The following is a 20,792-nucleotide window of genomic DNA, read 5'->3' as shown; positions in this document are numbered from 1 at the left end:
CAACAGGCAATTTGTCTGAGAAAATAGCAGCGTTGCTGTGAAGCCTTAAAAACAGAGTGGCAATTAGGAGGAGGAGGAGGAGAGAGCGAAGGGCAGCTGCAGTCTAAGAGCGCTTCAGTATTAAAGGTCCCCTTAAAAAGCTGGGATTGAGGCTCTTTATCAGCATTTTATAGACACGAATATCATTTAATCAGCATTTTATAGACACGTTTATCATTTAATCAGCATTTTATAGACACGTTTATCATTTTATCAGCATTTTATAGACACATTTATCATTTTATCAGCATTTTATAGACACATTTATCATTTTATCAGCATTTTATAGACACATTTATCATTTAATCAGCATTTTATAGACACATTTATCATGTTATCAGCATTTTATAGACACATTTATCATTTTATCAGCATTTTATAGACACATTTATCATTTTATCAGCATTTTATAGACACATTTATCATTTTATCAGCATTTTATAGACACATTTATCATCTTATCAGCATTTTATAGACACATTTATCATTTAATCAGCATTTTATAGACACATTTATCATGTTATCAGCATTTTATAGACACATTTATCATTTTATCAGCATTTTATAGACACATTTATCATTTTATCAGCATTTTATAGACACATTTATCATTTTATCAGCATTTTATAGACACATTTATCATTTTATCAGCATTTTATAGACACATTTATCATTTAATCAGCATTTTATAGACACATTTATCATGTTATCAGCATTTTATAGACACATTTATCATTTTATCAGCATTTTATAGACACATTTATCATGTTATCAGCATTTTATAGACACATTTATCATTTTATCAGCATTTTATAGACACATTTATCATTTTATCAGCATTTTATAGACACATTTATCATGTTATCAGCATTTTATAGACACATTTATCATTTTATCAGCATTTTATAGACACATTTATCATTTTATCAGCATTTTATAGACACATTTATCATGTTATCAGCATTTTATAGACACATTTATCATTTTATCAGCATTTTATAGACACATTTATCATTTTATCAGCATTTTATAGACACATTTATCATTTTATCAGCATTTTATAGACACATTTATCATTTTATCAGCATTTTATAGACACATTTATCATGTTATCAGCATTTTATAGACACATTTATCATTTAATCAGCATTTTATAGACACATTTATCATTTTATCAGCATTTTATAGACACATTTATCATTTTATCAGCATTTTATAGACACATTTATCATGTTATCAGCATTTTATAGACACATTTATCATGTTATCAGCATTTTATAGACACATTTATCATTTTATCAGCATTTTATAGACACATTTATCATGTTATCAGCATTTTATAGACACATTTATCATGTTATCAGCAGTTTATAGACACATTTATCATGTTATCAGCATTTTATAGACACATTTATCATTTTATCAGCATTTTATAGACACATTTATCATTTTATCAGCATTTTATAGACACATTTATCATTTAATCAGCATTTTATAGACACATTTATCATGTTATCAGCATTTTATAGACACATTTATCATGTTATCAGCATTTTATAGACACATTTATCATTTTATCAGCATTTTATAGACACATTTATCATTTAATCAGCATTTTATAGACACATTTATCATGTTATCAGCATTTTATAGACACATTTATCATGTTATCAGCATTTTATAGACACATTTATCATTTTATCAGCATTTTATAGACACATTTATCATTTTATCAGCATTTTATAGACACATTTATCATTTAATCAGCATTTTATAGACACATTTATCATTTTATCAGCATTTTATAGACACATTTATCATTTTATCAGCATTTTATAGACACATTTATCATTTAATCAGCATTTTATAGACACATTTATCATTTTATCAGCATTTTATAGACACGTTTATCATTTTATCAGCATTTTATAGACACGTTTATCATTTAATCAGCATTTTATAGACACATTTATCATTTTATCAGCATTTTATAGACACATTTATCATTTTATCAGCATTTTATAGACACGTTTATCATTTTATCAGCATTTTATAGACACGTTTATCATTTAATCAGCATTTTATAGACACATTTATCATGTTATCAGCATTTTATAGACACATTTATCATGTTATCAGCATTTTATAGACACATTTATCATGTTATCAGCATTTTATAGACACATTTATCATTTTATCAGCATTTTATAGACACATTTATCATTTTATCAGCATTTTATAGACACATTTATCATTTAATCAGCATTTTATAGACACATTTATCATTTTATCAGCATTTTATAGACACATTTATCATTTTATCAGCATTTTATAGACACATTTATCATTTTATCAGCATTTTATAGACATAGACCACTAGCATCTGCTTCATTGTCTGTGAATTAAAGGGACAGTTAATCTCGTCTATAAGACCAGGAGGGATTGGAGTCCAAAAGGACCTCTAACATCGGTCTGCTGTACTCACTGAGGTCTAAACCAATGATCTGATACACCGCAGACTCTGATTGGCCTTCACTGGAGATAACAGGCCTATCCCTCCACAGTCAGACAGGTGATGTTCTCCCAGCATCCTCCAGACCCAGACTCACCATCTGACTGTAAACAGAGGAGATCATTGGTCACTAAGAGAAAACGTCTCCACCGCTCCACAGTCCAGTGTCGGTGTGTTTTACTCCATCTGGACTTGGTGATGTGAGGCTTGCATGCAGCTGTTGCCATGGAAACCCATTCATGAAGCTCCTGGAGTTTTAGTGTTTACATTAATGCCAGAGGAAGTTCAGAACTCTTTAGCAATGGAATCAGCAGAGACTTGGAGACTTTTACCCATGATCCTTAGCAGTTGTTGACCCCGCTCTGTGGTTTTACCTGGGCTCCTGCTTCATGGCTGAGCTGCTGTTGTTCCTAAACTCTTCCACTCTCTAACACCACTGACAGCTGACTGTGGAATATCCAGCAGGGATGAAGATTCACCACAGGAGTCATCATCACAGAACCAGGCTGGAGTCTCTGAGCTCTGCAGAAAAACCGTTTAGGATCACAGATGTTTGAGGCTGCATGGACAGGTGAGGGTTTTAGACACCTGAGGGTCTGACTGGAACACCTGAGGGTCTGACTGGAACACCTGAGGGTCTGACTGGAACACCCGAGGGTTCCAGTGCTCTGTGCTTAAGGCTCTTATAATGAAATCCTGGTTTCTGTATGGATGCGTAGTCTCTGAGCAGGTCTCTGAGCAGGTCTCTGAGCAGGTCTCTGAGCAGGTCTCTGAGCAGGTCTCTGAGCAGGTCTCTGAGCAGGTTTCTGAGCAGGTCTCTGAGCAGGTTTCTGAGCAGGTCTCTGAGCAGGTTTCTGGGTTAAAGTTCTCTGCCTGCTTAAATAAATCAGTAAAGTCTGATTCCGTCTAGGTTCTGATGAGGAGGCTCTTCTCCTTCAGCACCTCTCTGACTGTTCTCTTCATCTCTGCTCCTTTAAAGGTTGATGAGTGTTTCAGAGTAATGACGTGTGGCAGCATTTAATTTCACATATCAGTGCTTTAGTGGAGTCTTCACTGTTAACTCTGTGAGTGGTTGCTCTGGATCCAGGTAGAAGATAATTACAGGTCTACCTGTGCAGTTGGTGATCATTTCTATGGTTGTTTGGTCTCATGCAGAGGTCTGATGGAGGTATGAACACTCATGGTTGGATGTTTCAGAGGAAGCTGTCTGACGGAGCTTTCATGGCTGCAGGAGCTCTGGTTCTGTTCTCAGACAGAAGACACATGAGGAGGAGACGAGAGGACGAGGATGGAGCTGAGAAGAACGTTTGAGGGTAGGGTCAGAGCGGTAGGGTCAAAGAGAGGGGTGAAAGCATGAATGAAGTAAAAGGAGACAGCAGGAACAGACCTGGAGCTGTCCCAGGACAGCAGAGGGAAACGGTAGTTATCAGGAGAAGAGAGGCAGAACGCCAGGAACGAAGAAGTCCAAGACTAGGGATAAAGAAGCCTAATGATGTGAGGAGAAAGGAGGAGGAGTGGAGAAGGTGATGAACCCAGAGTCCTGAAAATGTGAGCGTGAGAAAAGATCAGGGAGGACACCATAAAACACCATGAACAGAGACGTTAAAGACTTCAGATAAGAAGAAAAATGTCTGAAGTTTAACAGAGCAAGCACTAAAGAATGAACAGAAACAGGAGAGAAGGACACTGAAAGCCAGAATCTATAGCAGTGGATAAAAGTGAGAGGATGGAGATATGCACTGGAGGGGAAAAGGTGAGATATGAGGGAAAGGACAGGAGGTGGAAAATCAGCAACTGAGAAATAGAAACCAGAACAGTTAGGTATGAAAGAGAGGACAGCAGAGGTGGTAGGAGGACAGAGACTCCTGGTCCAGGGTTAGCTATGGTCCTGGTCCTGGTGACCTCCATGGGCCTCCTCAGTGGTCCAGATCCAGAAACACAAAGAAGAGAGCGAGGAATGATGAGCCGTTCATGAACGAGTCTGTTCTACTAAACGACTCTTTAATGTGAGTCGCTGTAGCTAGCTCCTGTTTGAGTTCTTATTTAATCCACATTTAAAAAGACAAACTGGGACCAGATGAAAAACCAGCTCAGAGCGGCTTGGACAGGCTCTAACCCTAACCCTGATGATGATGACGATGAAGGCTGGTCTGTGGTGACTGAACCTGTGTGACCTCAGACCCTGATGATGATGATGATGATGATGAAGGCTGGTCTGTGGTGACTGAACCTGTGTGACCTCAGACCCTGATGATGATGATGATGATGATGATGATGAAGGCTGGTCTGTGGTGACTGAACCTGTGTGACCTCAGACCCTGATGATGATGATGATGATGATGAAGGCTGGTCTGTGGTGACTGAACCTGTGTGACCTCAGACCCTGATGATGATGATGATGATGATGATGATGAAGGCTGGTCTGTGGTGACTGAACCTGTGTGACCTCAGACCCTGATGATGATGATGATGATGATGATGAAGGCTGGTCTGTGGTGACTGAACCTGTGTGACCTCAGACCCTGATGATGATGATGATGATGATGATGATGATGATGATGATGATGATGAAGGCTGGTCTGTGGTGACTGAACCTGTGTGACCTCAGACCCTGATGATGATGATGATGATGATGATGATGATGACGATGAAGGCTGGTCTGTGGTGACTGAACCTGTGTGACCTCAGACCCTGATGATGATGATGATGATGATGATGAAGGCTGGTCTGTGGTGACTGAACCTGTGTGACCTCAGACCCTGATGATGATGATGATGATGATGATGATGAAGGCTGGTCTGTGGTGACTGAACCTGTGTGACCTCAGACCCTGATGATGATGATGATGAGGATGATGATGAAGGCTGGTCTGTGGTGACTGAACCTGTGTGACCTCAGACCCTGATGATGATGATGATGATGATGATGATGATGATGAAGGCTGGTCTGTGGTGACTGAACCTGTGTGACCTCAGACCCTGATGATGATGATGATGAGGATGATGATGAAGGCTGGTCTGTGGTGACTGAACCTGTGTGACCTCAGACCCTGATGATGATGATGATGATGATGAAGGCTGGTCTGTGGTGACTGAACCTGTGTGACCTCAGACCCTGATGATGATGATGATGATGATGATGAAGGCTGGTCTGGTGACTGAACCTGTGTGACCTCAGACCCTGATGATGATGATGATGATGAAGGCTGGTCTGTGGTGACTGAACCTGTGTGACCTCAGACCCTGATGATGATGATGATGATGATGATGAAGGCTGGTCTGTGGTGACTGTAGATAAATCTGTGACAGAGAGGCAGAGGTGAGGAAAAGTCTCTCTCTGACATTTCTAAAGGTGAACTCCTTCATTAAAGCGTCTGAGTGATTGCTGCTAACAGTATCGCGTGATGGCAGCTTGACCTTTTTTCTCACGCGGCGTTGGGAGCAGCGGCGGTGGAGAGGCTTTAATGGAGGAGCGATAAATTCAGAGGGAGATTTCCACCTATCAGACATCAGCCTCTCTCAGAGATGAGAGCGGAGCCTTTAAACGGCCATATCAGGAGGACGGACTACACGTGTGCAGGCTGGAAACAGTCAGATGGAACAGATCTGGTCTAGAGTCTGTGGAAGAATGCTGATAAATCTTCAGACGTCAGAGGCTCATCAGAACCAGATCCATGCTCTAGTGTCCTCTAACATGATTCCTCCATGTTAGCATCATGAATATGACAGTAGAAGCACTAGAGAGGATGTGAGAGGGCTGAAGTAGGAGCTAAAGGAGGAGGAAACCCTCATGGACCAGTCCTTCATGTCTCCCTGCAGCAGTCCTATCTGGGTGGAAACCTGCAGACCTCAGTAAAAATGTTTGACTGTCGTTTAAACATGGAGGTTGATCTCAGGTTTAGATGTTGGAGTCTGAGCTCTATCCACCAATCATGGACCAGAGCTCCATGATCGTCTCCTTGTTTCTGGGTGGTTTTAAAGCCCCCGTCTCTGTGGGGAACCTCGCTCCATCTACAGCGGTTCTCAAACACATAACCTCCACGGCCCCGTCACCTCAGTCCTCCCCGTCCTCTCGCTCAGACATTTACGGCGTTTCTCACCGATGTTGGGGGCGTGCTGCTGATGTTAGCAGGGCTGGGTTTCATTTTTACTGGGACCAGCAGAGACTATAAATCCTGGACCTGAGCTCAGAGAGCTGTGATTAAAGCACTGACTAAAGGGGACCAGCTCTAGGTTCAACACTCCTGCCGTTAGCTCCACTGAGGACCTGGTCTGAGTCCATCTGTGTGGTTCTACTGTGCTCACATGAGTGCAGAGAAATCCTGATTCAGCTGGGTCTGCAGTCAGACCCTGGATGATGAAGATTTCCTCCCTCAGACTCATCATGGCTCCTTCATGGACTGTTCTGAAGGAGAGGGTTTTTCTGAAACGCTCAGCCGGGTTTCCTTTCTGTGATTATTCTGAAACTCTAGAGGGCGCTCTGAGCTGTGATATCACAGTGTGAAAGGGTTAATTTTGCACTCAAACATGTTAAACCAGGACAATCATACAGTTTGAAATGAAATGGAACATTTTAGTTAGGGTTGCACAGGGTTAGAGCTAGAATCTCAATGCTGGAAGGTTCCTGGTTCTCTTCCTGGTCAGGGTCTTTCTGTGCAGAATCTGCATGTTCTCTCCATGTTTGTTCTAGAACAGTCTCTGGTCTCATGATGTTCTGAATCTTTGGTCTGACCTGGACTTTAGTCATCTGGTTTTTCCTGTGACGCCTCTTTCCTTAACGGCAGCTACAGGTAATCCTGCTGAGCCAATCACAGGCTTCTCTGGTGTGAGGATGACCTCAGAAGGTCAGGAACATGTTAATGCTCCAGGTTACTCAAACTCTGGTATTTCATGTTGAACTGGACTAAAACATGTAAAGGGTCTGACCTGTGGAGAAATCCTCCTCACACTAGACCTCAGTGATGATTACAGAATCCTTCTGACCGGTCTGGACCTACACTTGGACTTCCTCAGCTCACAGTCTGACATTAGTCTGCAGTGGAGCTACATGGAGGTTAACAGTTTCTACTGCTGTGCAGAGCTCTGAGCTCACTTAGAGTCCCCCTTCATGAATCTGAAAGAACACCTGAAGGTAATAAATAAAGGGCAGAGGGAGGATGGATCAATAACTGAGGTCTGATGGTCTGATTCAGATCCTGATTGGCTCAGATCTGAGCTTTCACCAGGAGAGTCAGAGGAGTCTGTTTAAGACCTAGCTCTGCTGCTCTGTTACCTCTCTGTCTTTAAGGTCGTTTTCACACCTGATAGTCCGGGGGACTCGGTCAGTTTCGAACGGAAATTGCAGCAATGTTGCACTTTCCTTTGGTTTGCTTTGCATTCATACTGCTCTCTGTCAAACGGACCAAACCGTCTGAACACCTACAACCTCTGCCCACTAGGGGCGCTGTTGTCACAAACAAATGGCAACCAAGAAGGAAAGCCGATGTAGAAGAAGACGAAGCAGGGAAATCCAGCTCCTTCCACCATTTTTTTTTTTTTTCACATAAACAATGAAAAAACATAATTTTTGCTGTCTCTGCGTTTCTGCTCTTGTATTGGGACATAAGGAGCAGCCAGCGAGGCGCTGAGCTGTCCAACATGTCAATCTTTACACGAGACGAATAAATCACAACAACTACAACATGTTGCCATGGCTACACAGACACCAAGCGAGGTACCAACATGCATTTGAGTGTATTAAGTCAAATATAAATCCTCATATCAATCCTTATATATCAACGTCTGAAGACCTCTGACAGCCCTGACCCTCTGCAGACCTCTAACAGCCCTGACCCTCTGCAGACCTCTAACAGCCCTGACCCTCTGCAGACCTCTAACAGACCTTACCCTCTGCAGACCTCTGACAGCCCTGACCCTCTGCAGACCTCTGACAGCCCTGACCCTCTGCAGACCTCTGACAGCCCTGACCCTCTGCAGACCTCTGACAGCCCTGACCCTCTGCAGACCTCTAACAGCCCTGACCCTCTGCAGACCTCTAACAGCCCTGACCCTCTGCAGACCTCTAACAGACCTTACCCTCTGCAGACCTCTAACAGACCTGACCCTCTGCAGACCTCTAACAGCCCTGACCCTCTGCAGACCTCTGACAGCCCTGACCCTCTGCAGACCTCTGACAGCCCTGACCCTCTGCAGACCTCTAACAGACCTGACCCTCTGCAGACCTCTGAAAGCCCTGACCCTCTGCAGACCTCTGACAGCCCTGACCCTCAGCAGACCTCTAACAGCCCTGACCCTCTGCAGACCTCTAACAGCCCTGACCCTCTGCAGACCTCTGACAGCCCTGACCCTCTGCAGACCTCTGACAGCCCTGACCCTCTGCAGACCTCTAACAGCCCTGACCCTCTGCAGACCTCTGACAGCCCTGACCCTCTGCAGACCTCTAACAGACCTGACCCTCTGCAGACCTCTGACAGCCCTGACCCTCTGCAGACCTCTGACAGCCCTGACCCTCTGCAGACCTCTAACAGCCCTGACCCTCTGCAGACCTATAACAGCACTGACCCTCTGCAGACCTCTAACAGCCCTGACCCTCTGCAGACCTCTGACAGCCCTGACCCTCTGCAGACCTCTAACAGCCCTGACCCTCTGCAGACCTCTAACAGCCCTGACCCTCTGCAGACCTCTAACAGACCTTACCCTCTGCAGACCTCTGACAGCCCTGACCCTCTGCAGACCTCTAACAGCCCTGACCCTCTGCAGACCTCTGACAGCCCTGACCCTCTGCAGACCTCTAACAGCCCTGACCCTCTGCAGACCTCTGACAGCCCTGACCCTCTGCAGACCTCTAACAGCCCTGACCCTCTGCAGACCTCTGACAGCCCTGACCCTCTGCAGACCTCTAACAGCCCTGACCCTCTGCAGACCTCTAACAGACCTGACCCTCTGCAGACCTCTGACAGCCCTGACCCTCTGCAGACCTCTGACAGCCCTGACCCTCTGCAGACCTCTGACAGCCCTGACCCTCTGCAGACCTCTAACAGACCTGACCCTCTGCAGACCTCTGACAGCCCTGACCCTCTGCAGACCTCTGACAGCCCTGACCCTCAGCAGACCTCTAACAGCCCTGACCCTCTGCAGACCTCTAACAGCCCTGACCCTCTGCAGACCTCTGACAGCCCTGACCCTCTGCAGACCTCTAACAGCCCTGACCCTCTGCAGACCTCTAACAGCCCTGACCCTCTGCAGACCTCTGACAGCCCTGACCCTCTGCAGACCTCTAACAGACCTGACCCTCTGCAGACCTCTGACAGCCCTGACCCTCTGCAGACCTCTGACAGCCCTGACCCTCTGCAGACCTCTAACAGCCCTGACCCTCTGCAGACCTATAACAGCACTGACCCTCTGCAGACCTCTAACAGCCCTGACCCTCTGCAGACCTCTGACAGCCCTGACCCTCTGCAGACCTCTAACAGCCCTGACCCTCTGCAGACCTCTGACAGCCCTGACCCTCTGCAGACCTCTAACAGCCCTGACCCTCTGCAGACCTCTGACAGCCCTGACCCTCTGCAGACCTCTGACAGCCCTGACCCTCTGCAGACCTCTGACAGCCCTGACCCTCTGCAGACCTCTAACAGCCCTGAACCCCTCTAACATCTGACAGTTTTATTAAAGTCACACATAGGCAGGACTGTCCTCAGTCAACACTTGCATCATATTAGCACCAGTTTTTCTGGATTAATGGGCTGTATAATTCTACTGACCAGCACCCATGATAGAGACTCTAGCTGCCCTGCAGCAGGTCTAGAGGGTCTTCATCTGTGCTTGTGAATAAGACCGTCTGGTAGAGGACAGAGCAGGTCTACTCTGCAGTGCCCAGCCTCTTCAAACAGGAAGTCAGGCTGACGTTCAGCTCGATTGTGTATTGTTAGTCCTGCAGCGTAGAGGGGAGATGATGCCAAGTCCATCCTGATCTGCTTCTTTAAACAGCTCTGAAGGATTTCTGCTTGTATAGCTGCAGATCCCTGTCCCAGAGGAAGGTCACGAACCAGCACTCCCATACCGGATGTGACTGGACCAGAACTGGCTGAAAACCCCATCCCTGAGTGTTTGTTGTTATTTAGCTGCTAGTTGTGTTTGCTGGCAATGCTCTGGGGGACAGTTAGAGAGTTTTATCTGTTGGCAGCTAGCTGAGCCATGCTAATGAGAGAATAGATCTGGTTTCAGCCTCTGTCTGGGACTCTTCCAGGAAACATCCCTCCTGTTAGCGCTGGGGTTCTGGTTCCCTCAGACTCTACAGCAGGGCTCATCGGTGTGAGCTGCTATTCCTCGGTGACCATTTTAAATTCATCTTTAGTTAATCCAGTCCTTAGACCACTAGACCAGGTCTCCAGTCCCTGACTGTAAAGTTTCTCTCTTCTTCTGTCCCTCTAGGTGTGGAGTGCATCGTGGTTCTGCCTGAACCAAGGAGCCACTGGGATCCTGTCTTTGGCACGTGTGTTTTCCTCTTCTCCTTCCTCATCCCCGTGGCGATCATTAGCATCTGCTACAGCCTCATGGTGAAGCGCCTGCGCAGCGTCCGCATCCTGTCCGGCTCCAAGGAAAAAGACCGAAACCTGCGGCGCATCACAAGAATGGTCCTGGTGGTGGTGGCGGCGTTCGTGGTCTGTTGGACCCCCATCCAGATCATGGTCCTGGCTCAGTCGCTGGGCTTCAACCTGAGCAGCTTGTTCACGCTGGTCCTGATGCACTTCTGCATCGCGCTGGGCTACGTCAACAGCAGCCTGAATCCCGTACTCTACGCTTTCCTGGATGAGAATTTCAAGCGCTGCTTCCGCGAGTTCTGCCACCCATCGCCGTTCCGTCTCGACACCCAACAGTCGGGCAGGATGAGGAGCATCGCCAGGGAGGTGGCGGCGGCCTACAGCTGCAAGGCTGGAGAGGGTGGGGAGCACGGGGGCGGGACGCCTAATCCTGCATGACTAGGCGTGGAACTCCCCCTGGTGGGGGTCGACCCCCTCCAGAGGAGAGAGACTCAGGGGACGGGGAACTCCAACACAGAACTGACTCAAATAACAGCCCTCTAGCGGCACGAGCCCCCCCACCCCCCAACTAGAAGACTGGCCTGGGGTGGGGGGGAGGGAGATGAGGAGGATGGAGATGAACGGAAAAGGATTTAGAGTGGACGTCTAAGGCCTGAGTGGTGGTGGAGCTGTGGGACGTCCTGGTAGGTAGAGAGGCCAAAAGAAGGTCCTGCAGAAAGATGTTTGGCATAAAGCCTCTGACTTTAGAAAACCTGAGGCAGGAACTTTTAAAGAACCCGACCAAGGTGAAGTGGACTTTAACCCAAAAAGAGGGCAGCTTTGTAGCAGCCCCTAAACCACGACCTCAGACTCTGAATCAGCCAACTGAGCCTGATAAACAGGTGCTGGATCAAAGATGCCTGGAGAATGCGGGGTCTGACATTTGAGAGAGCATGTGGAACAGTACTGATGGGGGGGCTGCAGGACCAAAACCTCTGCAGACTTCATGGACTGTTTGGTAGAAGGACAGAGACTGTGGAGACCAAGGAACGCTTTCCAGGAAGACTTACAAAGTGAGGAAATGAGGAACAAACTTTGGCTCAAGTGTATTTAACGTTGATGTTTTAAGGACTAAACCTGCATCACAGCTGGAAAGACAGGAAGTGGTAGTGGTAGACCCGAAGCCCCCTGATCTCAGGATGGGGACTGTAGGTGCACATGGGGGTGTTATGCTGCAGAGCCCTCATCAAGGCGTTAGTAGAAGGACACTGGGATGTAGGATCTGTGTAAAAAATATAGACTACGGTAACGGACTATGTGCAACAAACAACTATTGAACCACAGTTCTGGATCTGGACCCAGAGGGTCCCATGAATGTTCTTTTCTCCATGTATCCTGAAACAAATCAGCCTGAGAAATCCAGTCGTTCTTTCTTCAAAGTTTTTGTGAATTCAAAAAAACTTTCTATAATCACTTGTGAGTGTTTAACTGTAGGGTTGGGGGGGGGGGGGGTCCAGGTCTACCTGAAAAACCTGAAAAAAGTCTGGCAGTAGAGTCAACCATTCCCTCTTCTGATTGGACCAAAAATAAGAGAGTAAGTGGATGAGCAGTAAAATACAGGGCTAGATGTGACAGAGGTGGACTTGGCTGCTAAACCTTCTAGTTAGTGAAAATCTGGTTCTGGTCTTTTGGAGCCATGAGTGATCCAGTTCAGACAATGCTGAATGATGATGGCTGCATCTCTGTCTTGATTGGTTCATCTAGGTCCCCATGGTAGAATTCACCCTAATCTCTAGTGATGGCTGCGTGTTTGCTGTGTGACGGCTGCAGTAGAGTCTCTCCAGGAGGAACCGTCCCAGCTTTTATAGCAGGTACAGGTACCTGTCACTGCCTTTATTCTTAACTTTCACCCTTATAAACCTCTCTACAGCTAACTGTTCACTGAGCAGAGAGAAGTCAGAATAAAGCCTTCAGTCTAACTGAGCTCAGTTTACCAGGCTCTTCTGTGTTTGTCCTAGGAGAACTCAGCTCTGTTCATCATGATCCTGTCTGCTGTAGACTAGAGATGACCTCAGCTCAGGGTGGACATAGACGAGCTCCCTCCAGATTCTTGGAGCGTGAGATAAACTGAAATGAAATCCAGCTGTTACTGACCCCGTCTGAAGCAAACATCTCTCTCCACAGAACAAACCGTTTGGGCCCAGTTAGAAAGTGACAGGACCAATCAGAGACAAGGGGCAGTGCTTCCGGGCGCGGCGGAGTCGTGATGTCAGCAAGCAGCAACAAGAGCTGGTGCAGTTATGGAGGAAGAGTTTAGCGTGGATGCTGCTAAAGCGCCAGTTTTATCAGAACTTGACCACATTTCTTTGTTAAAAGAAGAATCATGTCTACAGTCGCCATGGTTACCGTTATGCAGTCCTCTATGGAGTTTTCTCCTCGGTCGTGGCTACGTCACGTGTTCTGTTGCTCTGATTGGCCCCTGAAGAGGTGACAGACAGAACGTTCATCCAATCACCCTCCGAGTTGTAAATGATGTAGAGGAGTAATAATGCTCTCTGTTCCTCATGGTGGAGCCTTCAGGCCTTCTAGAATAATCCACTAGAATAGACCGCAGACCGGTGAAGGGTTAACAGCAGCTCTGGTCTAGCTCTGAGGATCAGTGAGCCCTAATCCAGCTGTCTATAAAACCCCATCCTTTAAGAGTCCCTCTCCTCTGCTCAGTTCTCTTACTGGGTATCTCTGATGGTTCTGGATGTGCAGCTGGAATATAATCTGATGATTATATAATCCCAGATGTTTCTAGAACCCTGCTGGTCTCTGCTCTGACTTCTTTCAGGTTTGGGGAATCAGACGTGAAGCGACTCAGAGTCGATGTTGGGTTTGGTATCTATCCTTGGGTTGGAGGTATTTTTGTGGAGGGGCTTTTTCACGGGGTGGGGCGGGGCGGGGCGGGGCGGGGATGTTATCAGTGAGTCACTTTGACTCCAGCACCACAGTGGCAACGCAGGAGGACGGGGTCATTGTGGTCTGACCCCCCTCCTAGGGACAAAGGGGCTCTTTCTCTGTCTCTTCTTGGTGTTTTTCAGTGGAAGTCAACCCTGGAACAGAAACCACAGCAGAGGTTTAACTCTGAGACGTCCTCTGAACGCTGGCCGACTGAAGCAGGACTTAGACGTCATGTGATGATGTGAAACAGGAGAAACACAGCAGAGAACATTCAGAGATCTAACTGAAGGAGACTGGAGACTAAGATGGACTCTATGGTATTCAAAGAACTCCAGCCGTAAACTTGACCACATGACTGAGGCTCTACTTCCTGTTCTCTTGGCGTTCTGGTGGGGAACGTCATCAGGATGAACTGTGCTCTCTGTTTCAGGGTGTCTGTTTCAGTTTTTAGGTCTTGTGTCTAAATTCTTATCAGTTTTGGTGGTAAAGATTTAATTTTTGGTGGTTTCTGACATGGTTTAGGGTGGTGTGTTTTTATTGGTTCATAAATGTTCATTTGCTGCGTCTACTCTCTGCAGCACATCGAGGTGTGGAGTTTTTACTTTGTTGTCTTTGTTTGAGGAAAAATTCTCTGAACTTACATTGCCTTAAATATGAAGTAAAGTCTGTTCCTGAAGCTCGCTGTGGCTGGGTGAATCGTGGTCTAGCTCTTCTTGGTGCTTTGCTTAGTTTAGAATAGTCCAGACCTGTATTCATAAAACCTCCAGGGACAGGAGGATCTTTAAACCACGGCGGCTCCGTCCTCTACATCTCACATCCAAGTTAGTACAACAAACATCAGGGTCTGGATGTTCACAGCTTTTAACCCTTCTGCCCTCCTCGGGCATTTTGGCCATTTTTCTCAACTTTTTTTTTTTTTTTTTTGTGATCATTTTGTCAGTTTTACAGCTTGTGGCATGAACTTTTACAGGAACTTGTCTTTCTAGTTACATTTTGGAAATCCAACATGTTTGACTCTTAAATGTCATTCAGACTCTCTCAGTGAATTTACTACCCTCTAGACACCTTCAGGCAAAAATGTACACGCACAAAAAACTGCCATTAAATCAACATACTTCAATATTTCTTCAATATAATGAAGACCAGGACTGGATCGGTCTGATCCACTTAAGACTAGAACCAGAGCGCAGAAATGTCCCAGTGCCCAGATGGATGAAACCTGATAGAAACGACCTGCAGACGTGGGGAGGAGGCTCATCTGGCACAGGGGTTCTCAACTGGTGGGTCAGGACCCAAAAATGGGTCACAGAGCTGTTCTCAGTGGGTCCTTAAGTCCTTATTGGACATGCAACGATACCTTTTATTTTAGCCTGTTTTACTGGGACACGTAAATGTTTGATCAGTATTTCAGCTAACTTATCTCCTCTTCTTGTAATCAGCGGCTACTTTTCCCATGAAAATGAAGACATCTCACAAGTCCTCTGAAACTGGTAAAAATGGACACAAAATGACGGGAAAGAGGGTTTAAAATGTGTCAGCTTTGTCCTTGTTCCAAACTGCAGCATATTCAGTTAACTAAACACGCTTTGTTATTTTGGAGACTTGGGTCTCCTTCTGTTGTAAGACGGACTGGTGGGTCCTGAGACCAGACCAGATGAGAACCGTTGATCTAGCGGTCAGGGAGATACAGATGTAAGGACAAAAACAGAGCCAGTATGGCATGGCTACAAATAAATCAGAGCTGGCCTTCCTGGAACACACAAGGTTTTATCAAATATGTCATCAAACAGACGTTTGATTGGCTGGAATAGTCGCCTGCATGCATTGTTACATCAAATGTTAGTCTGAAGATCCCTGAAAGCGTTTTTGAAAAATCCCTACGACAAGCCAGGGGTGACGGCCCATGAGACCCAGTGACCTCTGACCTCTAAGATCTGATCTGTTTGCTTGAGTCACAGTAAACATCCATGCAGGGTTTGAAGAAAATCCCTCTGAGCGTTCTTTCAATATCACGGTCCAATAGACAAACATTCAGCCTGAGCCAATCAGCTTCATTTCCTCTCGTTAATGTTCCCGCTGTCTGTAGATCCATGGGAACGGCAATGATTCCTCCTACTGTCCAGATGGTTAAAGTGCATTTCTTTATGGGTGGATAAACACATAGAAACTACCTGCAGCCATGAGGGAGGGGCCAATCCAGTAGTTTGTGATATGCATTCAGAGAATCGCCATGACGACGGCGCCATGTTTGAACTATCTCATTAAAAATGTGCACGATGCCCCAGAACACTGACTACCATTGACTTAGAGAGCTGGACCAGGTCTGCTGAGTGTGCAGGTCTGCATCATGAAGCTTTAAAGCCTGTGAAAACATTGGTTCTAGGTCTGAGCAGCTATCCCAGCAGGATTAAAGCTCTTTACGTTCAGACTTTCCTCTTCTTGTAAAGTTTTATGAATACAGGTCATTCTGTCCAACCTAGCAGACTCTGTAGGAAAAACAAGCATTGAGGACTCTGGCGTTGAGCCACCTTTAGTGGCGTGGCTGCAGAGCTCGCCATGCTTCACTGTTAATAAGCTGGAGGAGATTTCCTGTTCCTGTTGGGTGTTTTTGTTGCTCACACAGAGGACTGCAGCAGGATGAGTGTGAATATCCTGTTAGCTCTGCTTTCATTCTGTCTGAATATTCCTCTTCTGTAAAGCTCAACCACGCTTCGTTAACGTCGGACCTCTCGTTCTTCTTGATGTTTAAATAAAGTTTCTGGCTAACTGTTGTTCCCTCCGCGCGGAGGCTCCTTCATTCGTTTACATACAGACCACATGAATGTCCAATGAGAAACCTGCAAATCCAAACGGAAGAAGTTGGGCTTGTAGTGTTGATGTTGTTCTTATTATCGCTGTCAGAGGAGCGCAGCGGTGTGGTGCTAGTGTTCTTCTCTTTGCTGTGATGGAGACTGTCTGCCGTTTATCTGTGAAATACATGTGGACTGCATTTCTCTCCCTGTGGTCATGAAATCAAACAGTTCTCCTCTATAACTGTTAGAGTTATAGAGACTGCAGACCCCTCCTCTATAACTGTTAGAGTTATAGAGACTGCAGACCCCTCCTCTATAACTGTTAGAGTTATAGAGACTGCAGACCCCTCCTCTATAACTGTTAGAGTTATAGAGACTACAGACCCCTCCTCTATAACTGTTAGAGTTATAGAGACTGCAGACCCCTCCTCTATAACTGTTAGAGTTATAGAGACTACAGACCCCTCCTCTATAACTGTTAGTGTTATAGAGACTACAGACCCCTCCTCTATAACTGTTAGAGTTATAGAGACTGCAGACCCCTCCTCTATAACTGTTAGAGTTATAGAGACTACAGACCCCTCCTCTATAACTGTTAGTGTTATAGAGACTACAGACCCCTCCTCTATAACTGTTAGTGTTATAGAGACTACAGACCCCTCCTCTATAACTGTTAGTGTTATAGAGACTGCAGACCCCTCCTCTATAACTGTTAGAGTTATAGAGACTACAGACCCCTCCTCTATAACTGTTAGAGTTATAGAGACTACAGACCCCTCCTCTATAACTGTTAGAGTTATAGAGACTGCAGACCCCTCCTCTATAACTGTTAGAGTTATAGAGACTGCAGACCCCTCCTCTATAACTGTTAGAGTTATAGAGACTACAGACCCCTCCTCTATAACTGTTAGTGTTATAGAGACTGCAGACCCCTCCTCTATAACTGTTAGTGTTATAGAGACTGCAGACCCCTCCTCTATTTGTGGTTTTTGGCTGTGGTCCAGGAACTGTTTGTCTTTGTGGCTTCATTCCCATTCTGGTTCTGGTCTGCAGGCTGCAGACTGGACCTCCATGCTCGCTGGCTTGTTGTCAATGCATAGAGACTTTGCTGAAGCTTGAATTTTAAATTGTATATTTTCTCTGCTTATGAAATGAACAAATAAACGATGGCCATGTGTGTGGTGTGGTTTTATTTTTTTAGAGGTTAGTAACCCAGAAACATCCGTGTCAGCACCATCAAACATCTACACACTGATTCCATGTTCACCTGTTTTCTTTTCCTCATGCGTGTCAGGAGAAAACTCCTCGTACAGCTCTACACACTCCAGACACTCCACATGCAGCCCTGTGCAGAACTGCGAGGCTGCAGTAAGGTGGAGATGTGGCACCATCAGGGAGGACTGGCACAACCCTACATGCTCTGGATGTCCTTGCATTACTAGCAGGGATGAAGGAGGAAATAGACTGCTGACAAAGAAACAAAGTGACATGACCTCAGCGACCATATGTCTCAGGAAAAGAAGCATTTCGTTTCCTCCCTGCAGATTCCACGCTCTCTGCCACTTCAACTCTATCGTCCCCTGAGAGGGATTTGCTCTGCAGCCAGGTCAGAACATGAGAAACAATCGCACAAATTCAGATATGCATGCCAGCAGATGGAGACCGGAGATCACAAAAACCCAGGAGAACCCAGAAGAACTTTAGTTCACCTGAGAAAACTGAAACCAGAGAGTCTAGAGTGAAAAACAACATTTCAACGAGCTTACTAAGGTTGATTTCAGTTCACTTCAATGTTATTCCATGATTTTTCTGCATCTATGGGTGAGTCACGGTGTTAATTTAATCTTAGTCTTAGTCCTTAAATAAAAGGCAATTTAGTCATTTCTACCCTTTTTAGTTTTAGTCCATAAAAAGTCCTCACATTTTAATCTTTACTTGTAGTCCAAGCATTTATTCTCATCCCTAAATCTGGAACCAAATCATGGCAGTGTGTTCTCTGCCAAACCTGGGGTCCCTGCTTTCTACAGCTGAGAGAAAGAATAGATACAGATGTGTTGGTGTAGACAGATTTACCCACAGAGGAGGAATACCACAGATTTAGAATGTCTGACGAAAACTACATTACAGTCTAGTCTAGTTTTAGTCATCACAGATCTATGTTTGTTAGTCTAGTTTTAGTCATCACAGATCTATGTTTGTTAGTCTAGTTTTAGTCATCACAGATCTATGTTTGTTAGTCTAGTTTTAGTCATCACAGATCTATGTTTGTTAGTCTAGTTTTAGTCATCACAGATCTATGTTTGTTAGTCTAGTTTCAGTCATCACAGATCTATGTTTGTTAGTCTAGTTTTAGTCATCACAGATCTATGTTTGTTAGTCTAGTTTCAGTCATCACAGATCTATTTTTGTTAGTCTAGTTTTAGTCATCACAGATCTATTTTTGTTAGTCTAGTCTAGTTTTAGTCATCACAGATCTATGTTTGTTAGTCTAGTTTTAGTCATCACAGATCTATGTTTGTTAGTCTAGTCTAGTTTTAGTCATCACAGATCTATTTTTGTTAGTCTAGTCTAGTTTCAGTCATCACAGATCTATGTTTGTTAGTCTAGTTTCAGTCATCACAGATCTATGTTTGTTAGTCTAGTTTTAGTCATCACAGATCTATGTTTGTTAGTCTAGTTTTAGTCATCACAGATCTATGTTTGTTAGTCTAGTTTTAGTCATCACAGATCTATGTTTGTTAGTCTAGTTTTAGTCATCACAGATCTATGTTTGTTAGTCTAGTTTTAGTCATCACAGATCTATGTTTGTTAGTCTAGTTTTAGTCATCACAGATCTATTTTTGTTAGTCTAGTCTAGTTTTAGTCATCACAGATCTATGTTTGTTAGTCTAGTTTTAGTCATCACAGATCTATGTTTGTTAGTCTAGTTTTAGTCATCACAGATCTATGTTTGTTAGTCTAGTTTTAGTCATCACAGATCTATGTTTGTTAGTCTAGTTTTAGTCATCACAGATCTATTTTTGTTAGTCTTGTCTAGTTTTAGTCATCACAGATCTATGTTTGTTAGTCTAGTTTTAGTCATCACAGATCTATGTTTGTTAGTCTAGTTTTAGTCATCACAGATCTATGTTTGTTAGTCTAGTTTTAGTCATCACAGATCTATGTTTGTTAGTCTAGTTTTAGTCATCACAGATCTATGTTTGTTAGTCTAGTTTTAGTCATCACAGATCTATGTTTGTTAGTCTAGTTTCAGTCATCACAGATCTATGTTTGTTAGTCTAGTTTTAGTCATCACAGATCTATGTTTGTTAGTCTAGTTTTAGTCATCACAGATCTATGTTTGTTAGTCTAGTTTTAGTCATCACAGATCTATGTTTGTTAGTCTAGTTTCAGTCATCACAGATCTATGTTTGTTAGTCTAGTTTTAGTCATCACAGATCTATTTTTGTTAGTCTAGTCTAGTTTTAGTCATCACAGATCTATGTTTGTTAGTCTAGTTTTAGTCATCACAGATCTATGTTTGTTAGTCTAGTTTTAGTCATCACAGATCTATGTTTGTTAGTCTAGTTTTAGTCATCACAGATCTATGTTTGTTAGTCTAGTTTTAGTCATCACAGATCTATGTTTGTTAGTCTAGTTTTAGTCATCACAGATCTATGTTTGTTAGTCTAGTTTTAGTCATCACAGATCTATTTTTGTTAGTCTAGTCTAGTTTTAGTCATCACAGATCTATGTTTGTTAGTCTAGTTTTAGTCATCACAGATCTATGTTTGTTAGTCTAGTTTTAGTCATCACAGATCTATGTTTGTTAGTCTAGTTTTAGTCATCACAGATCTATGTTTGTTAGTCTAGTTTTAGTCATCACAGATCTATTTTTGTTAGTCTTGTCTAGTTTTAGTCATCACAGATCTATGTTTGTTAGTCTAGTTTTAGTCATCACAGATCTATGTTTGTTAGTCTAGTTTTAGTCATCACAGATCTATGT

General features: G+C 44.3%; 1 protein-coding gene across 1 annotated transcript in view; it reads left to right on the top strand.

The window, feature by feature from the left end:
• Nucleotides 1-12,558, top strand: part of oprl1 (opiate receptor-like 1) — a 36,730-nt gene extending 24,172 nt beyond the window's left edge. Inside the window, exon 6 of the mRNA XM_041800120.1 lies at nucleotides 10,981-12,558. Within this exon, the coding sequence (XP_041656054.1) occupies nucleotides 10,981-11,528 (548 nt within the window). The 3' untranslated portion in view covers nucleotides 11,529-12,558. The remainder of the gene's footprint in view (nucleotides 1-10,980) is intronic.
• The last annotated feature ends 8,234 nt before the right edge of the window (nucleotides 12,559-20,792 follow it).

Source organism: Cheilinus undulatus, linkage group 11 (genome assembly GCF_018320785.1).
Source record: "Cheilinus undulatus linkage group 11, ASM1832078v1, whole genome shotgun sequence".
NCBI classification, from domain to species: Eukaryota; Metazoa; Chordata; class Actinopteri; order Labriformes; family Labridae; genus Cheilinus; species Cheilinus undulatus.
Note: the sequence above shows the minus strand (reverse complement) of the source record. Positions and strands in the feature narration are given on the sequence as shown.